At 58.9% G+C, this 15667-nt stretch overlaps 2 protein-coding genes across 2 annotated transcripts; one reads left to right on the forward strand and one right to left on the reverse strand.

The window, feature by feature from the left end:
• The first annotated feature begins 1925 nt into the window (after positions 1 to 1925).
• CHST13 (carbohydrate sulfotransferase 13) lies at positions 1926 to 7280 on the forward strand. Its single transcript, XM_058679178.1, has 5 exons — positions 1926 to 2022; positions 2197 to 2237; positions 2587 to 2625; positions 4668 to 4859; positions 6340 to 7280. The coding sequence occupies exons 1-5, from the start codon at positions 1926 to 1928 to the stop codon at positions 7183 to 7185; spliced, it is 1215 nt and encodes a 404-aa protein (XP_058535161.1). The 3' UTR covers positions 7186 to 7280.
• Positions 7281 to 11493: 4213 nt separating this feature from the next.
• C21H3orf22 (chromosome 21 C3orf22 homolog) lies at positions 11494 to 15063 on the reverse strand. The gene is made up of 4 exons (XM_058678884.1): positions 14835 to 15063; positions 13158 to 13284; positions 12660 to 12785; positions 11494 to 11732 (listed from the first exon to the last, which is right to left on the reverse strand). The coding sequence occupies exons 2-4, from the start codon at positions 13241 to 13243 to the stop codon at positions 11522 to 11524; spliced, it is 423 nt and encodes a 140-aa protein (XP_058534867.1). The 5' UTR covers positions 13244 to 13284; positions 14835 to 15063; the 3' UTR covers positions 11494 to 11521.
• Positions 15064 to 15667: the final 604 nt, after the last annotated feature.

Below are 15667 nucleotides of genomic sequence, written 5' to 3' on the forward strand. Positions count from 1 at the left end.
AAGGCTCGTGGATCACCCATGGCCGTGACGGCCCCAGTCACGCCTGCATGAGGAGCCCTCTGCGAAAGTCTCGAAGCCTTTGGACACATGGAGTATTTCAGATTTGAGGATGGGGTTCAGGGAACCCTGAGGGTCTGAGGACAGCCCAAGAGATCTGTGCTTGCAGGACACAGGGCATGGAGGCCCCCACTACGAGAGGCCGTTCAAGGCCGAGCCTTGGGGAGGCAACAGCGCTCCTCCAGGACAACCCCCCAACTCTTCCCTTCATAGTGACACTGAGCATGTGGCCTGATTCTTGCCTACTGTTTCCTAGGCCTCATCTATAAGAAAGTCTCCATGAAGGACAGGGGTTCTAGCTGCTGGCATTGAATGGATGTGAGAGTCAGCAGACACGATGCCCATGAGCGACCAGCAGGATACAGAGGCCACTTCTGTCTCGGGGGAGCTCCTGATGGGGCCTACACCCATAGCCAGACCTCTCCACCCTCCCACATTGAGATCCACCTATTTCCAGGTCTGTCTCTGGCAAGGTGAGATGATATACTCAATTTTGGCCACCAGATGGCAGACAAGAGGACCAAGACTCTGGCACGGAGGACTCCAGGGACTGGAGAGGGTAGGTTGGTGGGAGCTTAAGGAACACAGATTTAGATGAGACCAGGGACCAGCAGGGGACGTGGATGACCAGGCTTAGGATGAGCTGGAGGCTACCAAGGCTGGGAAAGTCACCATGAGGACCTTCCTATCTCTGGGAGCTTGGTTTCCTATTCCTCTGCCACATTACCGTTTAAAGTCTCATCTTGAAGCCAATGCAGCTATTATCTGCTCAATGTTTTTAAGTAGAGCTTCCAGAACTTCCACAAATGCGACCATAAGGAATTTGTGTACAGCACAAGTGGGAGAGGAATTAGAACCACACGCCAAGTAGTGACCGTGAAACGATCGGGAACACCGAATATTTACAAATTGCACACAGAGCTGGTACACAGAGCGCCCAGGCTCTCCCCAGCTCACCGTCCGCGAGTGACAGCAGCAAGCTCCGGAGTCTCCAGACGTTCCAAGAGCAGCCAGAGTTCAAGGTGGGGTTTGCTCTTCACACCCCCACTGATCAACCATGATTCACAGGCACACCTCCACACATCCAGGGCCAACCACCTGCCTGCCGGGGGACCCTGCAGCTCCGCTTCCGGGCAGCACAACCCTGGGGGTTGGCCAGGGCTCTCCATCCCCACCACCACCAGGCTGGCCACCTGTGTTTATCTTTCAAAGCTGGACTTTACTCTCGCTCTCTGTCCTATCCGTGCTCCCAGCACCCCCTCCCCCCTCCACCAGGCTAGTGCAGGCAACTACCTGGGGGATAAGATGAACACAACAGCCCTGAGACCAGGGTACAGGGTGACCCGGAGACCCCATTTCTTCCTTCCAGTATCTGGCTGCTCCTGACTTGGGGTTCAGGCAGCACCTGAAGCCAATGCAGAGAAGGGCCTGGAGGAGGGGGCCATGCTTCGGGGAGCAGTGGGACAGGGCTGCACTGTTGGATTCCCTGGCTCACCACAGACCTGGCATGGAAAGGGCCACTGCCCAGGAGTGCCTCCCACCCTGGCCACTGTGACAGTACTGCTGCACCTCCCCCCATCTCCCTACGGATGAGGGCAGATCCCAGCAGCGTCAGGGTCCCTGCTCTGCCCCGCACAAGTGACGCCCAACTCTATCCAGCAGGGGAGGGAGACACAGATCCACCACCAGTAGGCGGCAGGGATTCGCCTCAGACTCCACTCCCGAGGCCAGCCAGGCGCCTGGGTCCACCGCCACCCGCAGGGAGGGGTGGGGCAGGCAGAGCCAGTCAGAAGGGCGGGTCCTGTGTGGGGGTCGGGTCCCGCTGCCCCTGGCCAGTTGCCTGCGACTCCGCTGCGGGCCTGCATAGCATGGGAAAGTTCTGCGTGAGGCGGCGCTGGCTGGCGACCGCGTGCCTGGGCACTGCGCTGCTGCTCCTGTGCGTGGCACCCCGCGCCCTGTATCCAGGTGAGTGGCAGCTGGGCCCTCTGTTCCCCCGCCCCCTGCTCCGCCCCAGCGACCTGACCCTTCACTGCAGGTTCCTCAGGGTTTGCGTTGAGGACCCTGAGCTGGCTGGTCGTGTCTTGAGCCCAGGCATTTGCTTCTTTTTCACTCCTAGTCTCCCCTCCGGCTCCTTTCTAGCACAGCAAACTGAGGCCAGACAAGAGGAGAGGTTGGTGTGGGTGAGTCAGTGCTAGGTACACAGGCCACCCAGGGTGGGGACTGCAGTCTTGTCCACCCTCCCTGTGAGTGTGCAGGGAGCCATGGGCTTGGGGGTCCACTCCTCCACCCTCACAGTGGGCCAGTCTTAGCAGGGGTAGGAGGGGAGAAGGGAAACATGGTGGTGGCTTAGGCCCAGGAAAGGAGCCAGGGTCATCAGCCTTCCCCCTCCCTTCCCTGGGCCTCAACAGTCCTATCCGTAAAATGGAACACTAAGCGTTTATTTATAGGGCTGCTGGAAGAGGAACTTAAATAAGATTGTGGACGGCATGAGCTGAATATCCCCTCCGTGCTCTCCCCCTCCCTCCACAGTCTCCTCCGGCCTTTGGGATGAGGCTAGTGTGGGGCCAGGTGAGTGGCTGGCACATTTTCCCCTAAGGCTGGACCCAACCAGTCATACCCGATGCTTCCTGGGGCCCGCAGGAGGGAGCTGAAGTCGTTTTCGCCGACCCATGCCCACCCCTACCTTGACCCTGTGTCCCCTGGCACAGTCTGGGGCGTGGTTCCACAGCGTCTGCGACTGGCAGCCTCTGCCCCCATCATTATCTAGACACATGTCTCTGGAAGGGAGTGGGACAGACCCTGCAGACCCTGTAAGAAACTCCTGTGCTCATCCCAGGATGCCTGCTGGGGCCTGGCCACGGCTAATTGTGCTGGGGGAGGCAGAAGTGGAGTTCTGATCACTGCAGGGGCCAAAGCGGATGGACGCGCACCGAAGCACTGCCCGGGGCTGACTAGGGTTCCATTATGCACAGGTGGTGAAGTCCCACAGGCGGGGTCTGAATTAACCCAAAATCTCCAGTCCCTGGAAAAAACCTGGGGGTGCGATTAGTTTGTCCTCATGAAGGGCTTGCCCCATGTGTTCCTCATCACCAGAAGGAAGGTCCCTGATTTTGGGGTTTGCGGGTCCCCCTGAAAGTCCCCTGGGGCACAGACCCTACCACAAAGCTCCTCATGGAGTCAGGCTGGCTGCGGTAGCTTTTGCAACACTGACCAGTGGCAATTTATTAACCAGGTGCTGCATGGCGTAACCTCAACTCGCTGCACCAGGCATGCGTGGGATGAACATCACCCCACAGGGGTCCCCTGTGCCCTGCTACCCTGGACAGTCAGTGGGTGTGCCAAGGACCATGCCATCCTTCTTGGTCATAGGTCTCTTGGGGTGGCACTGCACCCAGGGCACCCACACTGCCATGGAGACAACTGGCCTGGCAGCGTGGAGGAGGGATGGAGGCACAGGCAGGACTGGGCTCCAACCCTGTGCTGGCACAGCAAGCAGGCTATGAGGCCTTGGGCAGGTTTCTCTGCCTCTCGCTTTTCCTGTCTGTGAAATGGGGGCACAGCCTGATGGGGAAGCGTACACAAAGCCCCTGCCCACTGCCCACTCCCCTCTGAGTCTTTGGGGGACTCCCTCTGGGCCGCAGACACCTCCTATACCACCCTCAGACCCAGCCCAGTGCCACTCTGCTTGGCTGATCACATCTAAGTCAACCAGGAAGCTTCCAGCCGTGGAACCTGGGACGTGAAGTGCAGCCCTGAAGGACATAGGCCAGAGACCAGGGACACTGACAATGGCCGTTAAAGGATTAGGGATACTCCCAGGTGTCCTGAGCCCAGGCATCTCCATGCTAGTCCCCCTCCCCGCACTCCTCCACCCACGGCTCTCCCTTCCTAGCTGGCCTGCCCACCCTCCATCCTCCATCCACGTGGCAGGCAGGGCAGGGCCGGCCTGAGGCAGCCCAGCCCTGTAATCACTGCCAACAGCTACTCTGGGCCTCTCAGGGCCTTCTCCCTCCCTCCCCCCTCCCCACCGACAGTTGGGGAGGTGGGGAGGGGTCTTTCCTGCAGGTAATGCCTGGCCAGGAGTGAAAGGCCCTCAGCAAGGTTGGTATTTCTGGAAAGCTGGATGCCTGCAGGTCCTGGGGCCTGGGGGACTGCCTCCTCCTGACCCTTACCCATGGGCACCTGCATCTCTAAGCCCCCAACATGGCTGGCACTGCATGACCCCAGCCAGAGAGCCACTCCTCATGTGTGAGAGGGCGAGGAGCACCCATAGTCTCTCAGCGGAAATGGCTGTGCCCTTTGGCAGGAAATGGAGTCCCGAGATGGATTCAAGTGTTTGGAATTCACTGACCCCTGAGCCTTGAGCCTCAGTCCAATGGACATCCTGGAGGCGAGGAGGGGCCTGGCCTGGCGTGGTAGGAGGGCACAAGGCAAGAACAGAGGCAGGTGATGGTGACAGGCAGAACTTTCCTGAAGGGTCCATGGGGTATGGGCCATCTTCTTCCTTCTCGGTTCCTCTTGCCTGACATCCTGCAGTTGCGACGGCAGGACATGGGGGCAGGCATGGCACCAAAGATACTGCCCCAGTGGAGAGTCCTCCCCGTCTCCAGCAAGCCCCCCTGCATCTGGGTGGTCACAGAAGGGCCAAAGATACCCTCAGCAGGTTGGCTGGACCACCTGCCCCACCGGCTGACTGGCACCTCTCTCCTGCCCCCCTTACAGCATTGGAGAGCAGGGCCCTGGGCCCCAACGGGCTCAGAGGAAGGAAAAGTCCTCTGCAAAGGCTCCATGACCTGGACCAGGTAGGTGGACTGGCAGATCCCCAGGAATGGGAACCAACAGCCCCAGCACACACCTGGACCCCACGTCTGGACCCCACACTGGCCACCCTGGGCCTTCCTACACAGCTATAGCCTCAATCCAGACACCAGCACCAAGGGCTGAAGGTTAGAGAGCAGCAGTTCCCAGCCATCTGTACTCTAGTCTCCCTCCCCACTCACAGCAGCATGTGGCCACACTGTGTGGCCCTGAGCCTGACATCACCAATGCAAGAACCAGGCCCTGTGCCTGCCCTCCGCGCGAGGACAGTGGTCCCGGTAACCTCAGCACCTTGCGCTAACGTGGCAATACGCAGGCTGCCACCCCACCACGGAGCCTCAAGCACGGGGCTCGGGTGACTCGCTTGCCCCCACATCCAATGTCTGCTAGGTCCTCCATCTCTCTCTCTCTCACACACACACACCCACCCCTGTATGGACACTCTTAGCACCCTGGGTGGGGGTGGGAGGAATGGCCTGATCACCCATCCCAGTGGAAAACATCACATCAGCAATGCAAGCTTTGCCCTCTGCCCTACACCAGGCAGCACTACACGTAGGGCAGCACTACACACTGCAGCACACTGGTGTGTCCCCCTGCAACCCCAGGGGGCGGGGGGTCAAACTATCTATCACCCGCTCAGGAAAGACCCCATTGCCAGGTCACCATGCAGTCAGAAAGTCCATTGGAGGTCAGGGGACCATCAGCGCTCCCCTGGGGCCTGCACACCCAGGCACACACAGAAGCACCTGTGCAGACAGCATGTACTGGGCGCCTACTGCATGCTCAGGATGCTGAGATTAGGTGGTTGCAGGTGGCCTGGGCTCCTGCCCTTACAAAGCTGACAGTCCCATGGCGGGGTGGCAGGTGACAGAAGGGGGGCTCCATTGTCCCATCATCACTGGTGCTGGGCCTTAAGTCAACAGTCAAGGGGCAGGCTGTAGGGGTCAAGCAGGCAGAGGAAACAGTGGTGCCGTGGGCCGGGCAGGGGATAGAGGGCAGAAGAGGGCATGTGGGATGAGCTGCAGGGGCAGGTAGCAGCCCAGCATGCCCCAAAGGTGTGGCAGGGACAGTAGAGAGCCGTGTATGGGGGTGGAGTTAAGTAGGAGTGGCACTGTCAGAATCCTCAGACCCACACCCCGAGGAGCTAACTGTGGAGGCCCTGGCTCAGAGAGGGTGCCTTGCTTGCTGGGGCCCCCACAGCCACCAGCCACCAGGGATGGTGCCTCACCAGATGGTTCTGTTACTTTTTCAAAATGTCACCATGGCTGGTTGCCATAGGTGAAGCCACCCACATAGACGGTCTAAGGGCCCCCTGGCACACACGGCCTCCTAAGCCGGCCCCTGCTCGCAGGCCAGAAGAATTGGAAGCCTGCTTTCATTTGCCCACAAGCCGGTGCCTTCTCTCAGCTTTGCCGACCAGACAACAAGTTTTAGGGTCCCCACAGTCGTCTCGCCCCGCAGGGCCCGCGCTCGCCCCTGGCCGAGGTGCACCGGCAGCGGCGCAACCAGCTGCGCAGAGCCTGCAGCCGCCACACGCGCCGGCAGCACCTGCTGCGGCCCGAGGACTTGAGGCACGTGCTGGTGGACGACACGCACGGCCTGCTCTACTGCTACGTGCCTAAAGTGGCCTGCACCAACTGGAAGCGCGTGCTGCTGACGCTGAGCGGCCGAGCCCGCGGAGACCCACGCGCCATCCCCGCGCACGAGGCGCACCTGCCAGGCCGCCTGCCCTCGCTGGCAGACTTCAGCCCGGCCGAGATCAACCAGCGCCTGCGCACCTACCTGGCCTTCCTGTTCGTGCGCGACCCCTTCGAGCGCCTGGCGTCCGCCTACCGCAACAAGTTCTCTCGGCCCTACAGCGCGGCCTTCCAGCGGCGCTATGGCACGCGCATCGTACGCCGCCTGCGGCCCCAGGCCCGGCCGGAGGCGCTGGCGCGGGGCCACGACGTGCGCTTCGCCGAGTTCCTGGCCTACCTGCTGGACCCGCGCACACGCCGCCAAGAGCCCTTCAACGAGCACTGGGAGCGAGCACATGCGCTCTGCCACCCGTGCCGCCTGCGTTACGACGTGGTGGGCAAGTTCGAGACGCTGGCCGAGGACGCGGCTTTTGTGCTGGGTCTGGCGGGCGCGTCGGGGCTGCGCTTCCCCGCACCCCCGAGGCCCAAAGCTGTGATGGCAGCGCGCGATTATGCAGCGCTCCTCTTCCAGGACATCAGCCCCTTCTACCAGAGGCGCCTCTTCGATCTCTACAAGATGGACTTCCTGCTTTTCAATTACTCTGCGCCCCCCTACCTGCGGCTGCACTAATGCCCAGGCTTCCGGTGGGACCGAACTGGGCACATTTCTGGCAAGATCCAAGGACCCTGGGACCCCGCTGGAAGATCTGCGGCACCACTGCTTGGCTGATTTGTCAGTTGGCCTGGCTACCAGGTCACGCCAGGGGTGGTTGAATGCAGCCCACTAAGGTAGCCACACGCTGAGCTGGCAGGCACCTCCCGCTGTGGACAGTTCCTTCATTACCAGGTTTTTGGAGGGCCCCATGGAGTCACTTTGGGGATCAACTGTGAACCCCTAAACCTGTACATTGTGTAGCTTCACAGCCTGTGGCCCAGCCAGCAGCTCCGTCCACCTGGTCCATCCTGGCAAGGACAGAGGCCCTTCCATTGTCCACTCACAGGGCAGCGTCATTCTTGTGAGAAGTTTGCAGGGACCAGTGTGAGCGGCCTGCACTGTGCCAGCCAGGAAAAGCCCACCCCCACTCACCCTGTCCCTGTGTGGCTGTCTCTTCAGCAAGGTGCTGGGTTTCTCCAGTGTCCACTGAGCCCCGGCTGCAATGCTGTGGCAGGTTTGCTCGGGACCTGGCTTTTTTAAAAAAATAAATAAATAAACGTTTTGTTACTTTCTGTGTTTGGCACGGGGGGGGGGGTGTAAAAAGGGGAGGTCTCTCCACTTCCTGATGCTATTCTCAGAGGGCATGGTGCTGCCTGGTCTTGGGCAACTCAAGCCTCAGAACATCAGCTTCGCTACTCCAAGATGGTAGAAGACTGACATGTGCTTGCACAGCCTGGGTCCCCACAGACAGGAAAGCCTCCGTGGGGAGAGGTGGCACTGTGCAGGAGGTTAAACCCTGGGCAGTTCCCCAGGTACAGATTAAAGCCCAAACCAGCTTAGGCAACCCTGGACCTTGCTTGGCCTCTTACGTGTGAGTGTGTGTGTGTGTGTGTGTGTGTGTGTTTGTGTGTGTGTATGCATGCACACATGCTGGACTGTGGCGCCATGAGGCCCCGGCTTGTCCTGCTGCCTTTGGGGACACAGCCAGTCAGGAGAGTCTCCTAAGAGAAGCTGCATGTCACTTTAATAGCTACTGTCACTTTCCTTGGGGAACACGCCAGAACTTCGGCAGTGCATGCTAGAGTCTTTGGAAACAAGAAACACAATGAGGAAGGTTGGCTTGGCAAGGGTGAGGTCCAACACCAGTTGTGGGTAGCCAGTGATCAGCAGCTCAGTTCCAGTCCCATGCAGCCTTGGCTTCTGCTGTCCCCTGACCTTGACGCTGTCCCTCCCAGGGCCCTCACCTTGAGGCTGTGTCCAGGGGCCCTTTCTGCGGGGATTGAGGTGGCCAGCCCTGGTGCACTCCTGAAGGCATGATGCTATACTGCTAGCTTCCCCTTGAGTTTGGGCCATTTTCCTTCACTGTGGGGACACACAAAGCTCACAACCCTCCACACCTAGTACCAGGCCTCCCTGGACCACTGAGCAGTCCTTCTGAGCCTGGCCTGCAGTGGAAGCATGGACACATGGACACAGCCAGTATCAGGTGCTCTGCAGCCTCCACTGTCACCTGTTACTATGTGCTTAGCAGGTGCACACCTAGTGTGATGACATACACCTTGGCTTGCAGCTAACAGCATGGCCTCTATGGGACCTGTGGGCTGACGGTGACACTCAGCCAATGTCACGGCCCAGCAAGGACCACGATTCAATGCCACCCTGCCACTCTGCTGAGGTCCCCTCTCCACCCACCTTGACATTCTGATACCTGTCAATTCCCCCCTGGGTGGGGCAGCCACTACACTACCCTGTCCTCCCTGTTGCTGTGGGCTGTGACACCCATGTCAGTGCTGACATCTTGCATGTAGCTGTGCCCACTGCCACATGGCTCTGTACTCTGTATGCGGGGGCCATGCCCAGGCCTCCATGGACTGGAGGGAGTGGTAGCAACTCGGGCGGGGGGGGCTCTTTCTTGTCCCCTTGCTATCATCAGGGGGTTCCACCTGCTGTGGTCTGTCCCCTGACCTCTTCGGCTGCTGCCAGAAGTCTGTGGCCTGAGAAGTCACAGGCTGCTCGCCTGCTGCCCACCAGTAAGGTCCTTCCTGGTTGAGTCAAGTTGGACGAGAGAAGAGGGCGCCCTTTTCACCCCCGTGACTGTCTAGTCAAGCCGCAGGCAAATTCCAAAGGGACTGAGAGCCTACACTGAGGTTGAACTTGAAGTTGGCTTTCACTTGCCAGTCTCTCAAAAATACAGGGTGCTGACCTGTGTCCAGGACAGAGCCAGCTCTGGTGGATGGAATTACAGAGACGTTGTTTAGCTTAAGTTCAAACGTTGTTTTGCTTCCCTGGTTTTCATTACCAGGAAAACAAATGTGCCCTCCGCCCCTTTTTTTGGCAATTGTGGTGTTTTTTTTTGTTTGTTTGTTTGTTTGTTTTTTTAAGATTTATTCACTTTATTACAGCCAGATATACAGAGAGGAGGAGAGGAGAGACAGAGAGGAAGATCTTCCATCCGATGATTCACTCCCCAAGTGAGTCGCAACGGGCCGGTGCACGCCGATCCGAAGCCGGGAACCTGGAACCTCTTCGGGGTTTCCCACGCGGGTGCAGTGTCCCAATGCATTGGGCCGTCCTCAACTGCTTTCCCAGGCCACAAGCAGGGAGCTGGATGGGAAGTGGAGCTGCCGGGATTAGAACCAGCGCCATATGGGATCCCGGGGCTTTCAAGGCGAGGACTTTAGCCGCAAGGCCACGCCGCCGGGCCCAGTGTTTTTGTTTTTAATCTTGAGACTGTGTTATCCAGGCAGCTTTCTGGGAGACTAGCATTTGTCTAAAATACACTGCTGCCTTGCTGCCAACAACAGCCTGACTCCCATGCCTCACTCGGCTGGAGAGGCACAGCTGTCTGCCATCCACACGCTGTGCCAACCGGCTGACCACCCTGGGGCTAGGCAAGCCTCCCTGCTGCCCCCTGCTGTTCCAGTTAAGTGTTGCAGCAGGCAACAGGTCAGTGGGCTCCAGGAGCAGGTGCCAGGACCCGCCCCTCCCACCCACAATTTCTCCCTTTAGGGGGTGTCCTCTGGGTAGAATTGGGATTGGGGAACAGGAATGCTCTGAGTAGCAGCAGCATCCACAGCAGCAGAAACGTCACTGCTGGAAAGTGAACAGAGAAATCCAAACACTGAAGTGTGTGTCAACAACGGTTGTTACCCTAGGACTCTCAGCCGCTTGAGGCTGAGTGGGGAAGCAAGTGGCACTGGGGACGATTCTTCCTTATGTACCCCATCAACAGGGTGCAAGATATCGAGAAACAATTTTTCCTCATTTGAATTTATTTGAAAGAAAAATGTCCACAACCCATGAGCTTCATGGGCTCTGTGGGCTCTGTGGGCTCCGTGGGCTCCGTGGGCTCCGTGGGCTCCATGGGCTCCATGGGCTCCATGGGCTCCGTGGGCTTATCCCAGCCACCCAGGCGTGTGTAAGTGGGAAGTCTCCCTGTTGTATTACAGGCTGCTTCTCATTTAGCCACACGCAATTCAGCAACAATGTGGTGCTCAATTAGCTAGTAACGACTTCAGACAAAGGTGTGCCTTCCTGTCTGACCTTTCCCAAGCTCCCCCTGCTCCACACCCACAGCCCCACTTTTACACAATGGGGTAGCATGATGCACACACTGGTGAACTCTCCTCCTAGTGCTCCCTGCAGAGGACTCCAGTTTGGTCCCCATGGTGGAGCTTGGCTGGGGCTTGTCCCCTGAGGGTGCAGGTGTTGGCAGCAAGGGGAGGAGGTGGCACTGGGAAGACCTGGGGCTGGCAGGGGGTGTTATTTGCTGCATGATTCGGCTCCTACCATGACACTGGGTGTCAGGAGGCCCCTGCCGGGGCCCCAGATCATGGGGCGGCCGGTTCCTAAACTTCTAGTTTCCATAAACCGCTCCTCCTCACACAGTCCCCAACCTTGGGTATCTTGCTACAGCAAGAAATGGACTAACACACGCTGCTTCATTTTGATGGCTGCCTAATATTCCAGACCTGTAGCTACACAGCAGGACTGTCTGTCATGAGTGGATATTCAGGTGTCCCTAGCCGCTCTAGAATGGACAGCTTGGCCCAGTGTCTCCTGTGTGTGTTGAGTCATCAATCCTTACTCCAAGCCTGCAAATGAAAACTCCTTGTGCTCAGGGTGGGTTCAGAGAGGTAAAGCAGATACGCGGCATGCAAGCGGGGTTCGAACCTGCAAAATTTATTGGCATGGCGTTGTCTGTACGGAGACAGGGAGCTCCATGGCCAAGAGGTTCAGGTCTGTACGCACCACCCAGGACAAGGTGCCCAGGAGAAAGCAGCCCGAGGGACGCCTGGCCAGCATCTGGGCTCTAGGCCAGGCTCCTGGAGGGCCTTGCTGCCTCCTTGGGAATGTAGAAATGGTTAGCATGGGCACGCAGCAGGGACAGTTCTTGAGCCAGCTGTTTGGGGAAGCGACAGCTGAGTAACTTGAGCTCCCAGAGGTTACACAGCTGCGGTGGCAGAGGGAGCGATGGCCGTGGACAGAAGCCCCATAAGGCTGCAAAATCTGGAGCTCCGAGCCTACAGGAAACCACACAGAGCTAAGACTGACTCTCCGGAGCTTTGCGGGCTGCACATTGAAGAGCAACCAGGTGACCCAGGAAACCAGGACCCCTTTCCACCCCTCCCAGCTCTTCCAGACCCCACAGCCTTTCCCTAGCCCTTGTGGCCAGCCCCCGTGTGCGGTTGGGGTCATGGTCCGGAATCCTGCTTGACCACTGGGTGAGATCCTACCCCTGCTGGTAGGCTGAGTCATGCCAATCTGCCTTGGGACATGGATTTCCTCCCCCACAAACCACCCCCTCCCCGACATCCCATACCTACAACCCAGGCCCCCTAAGACCTTGCTCACTGCCCTCTCCTCACCCCTAGCCCACACCTATGAAGCACCCCGTCACTTCCATCCCACCTTCTCCAGCAGCTAAATCCAGATCTGACCTTGCCAGCTGCTTGCTTCAGTGGACATTCCTATCCCAGGTCCAGGCAGGCCTTTAGCACCCTTGCTGGCCCACCCCACAAGTAGCCCTCCAACTTCTCTGGAGGCTGGCCCCTCCGTGTGGTCACGATGTTTGTACCTGTGGTCTGTCTGCCCCAAGCATTTGCCAGACAAGGTCCCTCCTCCCCGTTGTTCTCGTTGGCTCTCCCTGGGGAGCAGGGTGTGCGTGTGTGTACCTGTGTATGTTTACATGGTCTATCTGAAGGTGAATCTGAGAACATGTTGGTCACTCTGCCCTTCCCCTAAGGCCTGTGCCCCAAGCCCCTGTGTCCTGTGCCCTGCACCTCACCCAGAAGTGCCTGACTGTGTAGGCAGCTGCCTGCCTGCCTTCTACATCCTCTTCCTGGACTCAGCCTTCCGGGCGGTGGGATGGAGCACACAGGGAAGACAGCGTGGACCTGGCATGCAGAAGCCCCAGCGTTTAGTGGCATGTGGGTACCACGGAGGCTTACCCTCGGATTGGGATGGACCTGGTGGGCACCAGCTTCTTCTGCGGGGGCAGCTTCTCCTTCTGCGTGGTGTTCTTGACCTCCCAGGGTTTCAGTGACTCCGGGCCAGGCTCTGACAGCCAGGAGAGCCTGCAGCAGTGGACACTAGGGGTGTGGCGGGGACCTGCAGCCACTAGGCAAACCCAGCAGCTCTCACTCATGGAGAACTTTCTGTGCACAGCGACTGTTCTGAGTGTCTTGTGCACAGAACCCCATTAGGCCCCTGGCCTGTCCAGGGACCCCTCAGTTTAGGCTGCAATGGGGGAGGGGGTAAAGGAGGACCCACTCCCTCCAGCTGTCAACAGAGCAAGGAGGCGGGACTCGGGGGCTCCCTGTGGCCCAGGGGTGCTCACTCCACTCTTGTCCACCCCCTGCGCCCACCCCTCCACCCCAGGCAGAACTTGTCCCCAGGGGGTCTAGGGAAGCAGGGCTTGATTGTAGGGAAGCCTGGGAGCCTTGTACCTGTACGGGAAGTTCTTGGCAAATCTCTCCTGGGCCTTGATTCTGGACTTGCTTAGATGAGACTTCCTGGGCACCTTCAGATCCATCTCGGAAGAGGGCTAGGCTGTGGCACAGCTCTTAGCCATGGCTGGGAGACAGAGCGCCCTGTCAGAGCACGGATGCGGCATCCTTGCCCACATGGTGGAAGCAGGAGCGTGGCCTCTGCCAGCCTCCTTGGCTGAGTGGGGAGCAGGGATGTACGGGCCTGTCCTCTCCACCCCTTCACCACCTCTGTGTCTGGAGGCTAGATCTGCAACTCCACCTGTGGAGATGAAACGGCCACAGGCACAGGCTGAGGCAGAGGCTCCGGGGAGCTGGCCCCTTAGCTGCAATGGCGCCAAGCCGCACTCCGCACCATCACGCAGGGCACTGGGGAGAGCTGCCCACCAGGCACTGACTCAGCCTCAAGCATTTCTCTTCCCTTCCCACTTCCTGTTCTCCCCCTCCCCGCCCTGACAGGGGACTCTCTGGGCACAGCTCCTGAGGAAGCCACCCGCACCTGCTCCTAGAGAACCGAGTGCAGGGGGTGGGCTGGGGCAGCAGGAGCGATTCCCTGTGATCGTTGCCAATGTCAGCTTGGGGAAGGCAGATTGAAAACGCACAAAGCTAACAGGTCCTCCTCACGACCCCATCACTGACTTAGCCACACACACGCATGCACACACACGTGAACATACTTACACTACCCACACTCACATACGTGCACACTCACACATACACACACACACAGAGACAGGTGTCCTTCCCCGTTCCCCCCTCCCCGCCTCCTTCTACCCCGCTGCGTAGTGCGACTGCTCTGCCTCTTATACTCTGCTCTTTATCCTGGCTTTCCTGTCCAATCTGGCTTCTGGCCCTGTGTCATCCCTTTTCCAGTCCAAGCAGGCATGCGGAGGAGCGTGATGCCACGTGGTGAGAGCCTTGGGGAGAACCCAGAGGGCTTGACCATGCCCGGCATTGTGTCCTCTGAAGGCCAATGACCTGGGCGGCGGTTACATTCCTGGGCTGTGCTGCCCCGACACGTCCCACCATGGGGCTGCTGGAAACCCTGCCCTGGGCAGAGGACAGACCGTTGGGGCGCTGCTGGCCTCAAGTACACACTGGTCCCAAACCCAGCAGGGAGTGAAAGATCAGCCAGCTCGGGGGACCCTCCCACTGACCCAGAAATGCCACCAACCTGTCGTGATCTGTCTTCTGGTCCCACCAATAAGCCTCCCGGGCCCAGGAGGGTCAGGCTCAGCAGGTCCAGGTGCAAGCTCTGGGCCCTGGGCTGGGTCTGCTCACCTCTATGCATTTGGCTTCATTTCCTCTACTTGATGGAGAACTCGGATTGTCACCCAGTTTTCAGGGAAGGGAATTTGATTCCAAAGCCTACGTACTGTGTCTGCAACCTCGCGATGAAGGGGAGTGTGTGGGCACAGGGGAGTTGCCTGCTCCTCCCTTGCCTACCCCCTGGAAGTCACAGGTACAGTCCTCTCTGTACATGAACTCAGCCAAGCCTGCTTCCGCCAAGGGCAGTGAGACCACTGCAGAGTCCTAGGCATCCTCTGACCTCTAACCTCTGACCACCTGCCCCCATTCACTGGCTCTCCCAAAGGCTTTGGTGTCACTCTTCCCGGTGCTCAGTTGTCCGGAACTCACCAGATAGCCCTGCCCAATTCCTGGCCTTGGCAGCTACCAGGGCTTGGATCCAAAAGTCCCAGAACTGCTCCTGTCCAGGAAGGCACCTGCTTGGAGAGCCCCTGGGCTCAGGGCTGCCTGGGGTCCTGTTGTTGCTGCCTCCGTCTCAGGAGGATGTGTGCGCCCAGGGAGGGGCTGCTATGGTCCTCCAGCCAGAAGAGAGGGAGAGAGCCAATTGTGGGGCTGCAGCCACGGGTGCTATGTGTCACCAAGGGGGTCAACTGTGGCCATCGCCTTGGCTGCTGATACAGGGCTGTGGCCCCAGGGCCTCTGGCCAGGAATGGCCTGGGAGGCAACAGAAACCTCTGAGGTCACAATCAGGGCCATGGCAACCATGGACCTCTGGGGTTCTAGCTTCAGCCTGATGTCCACTGGCTTTGGTAGTGAAGACCACAGCATGTGGGCCAGGCTGGCTGGCACTGCAGCTCCCTGCATCCATATGGTAGCACCTACATCTACCCATTTCATAGCCAAGGTCTTACTTTATTCAGGTTCTGGAAACTTCTAGAAGAAATCATCCAGAAATGCCATCCTCACCCTGGAGCAGTGGGGAAGTTGTGTTTCTGGCTGGCCTTGACCGAGCCCTGCAGCCTCAGGAGTCAGCAGGTTCAGGTCTGAGAGAGGGAGTGTGCTTGGTTAGAGCTTGGGTTCTGATGCCTAACTTCCTGTCTGCCATTTTTTTCTTGTGTGAAGCCCATGGCTCTGCCTCTCCAGGCCTCAGTGTCTCATCTAGAAGGAAGCACTATTAGTACCTGTTCACAGGCTACAGCGCGGCATCTCACCTGTGGCTCAGA

This window comes from Ochotona princeps, chromosome 21, assembly GCF_030435755.1.
Source record: "Ochotona princeps isolate mOchPri1 chromosome 21, mOchPri1.hap1, whole genome shotgun sequence".
NCBI classification, from domain to species: domain Eukaryota; kingdom Metazoa; phylum Chordata; class Mammalia; order Lagomorpha; family Ochotonidae; genus Ochotona; species Ochotona princeps.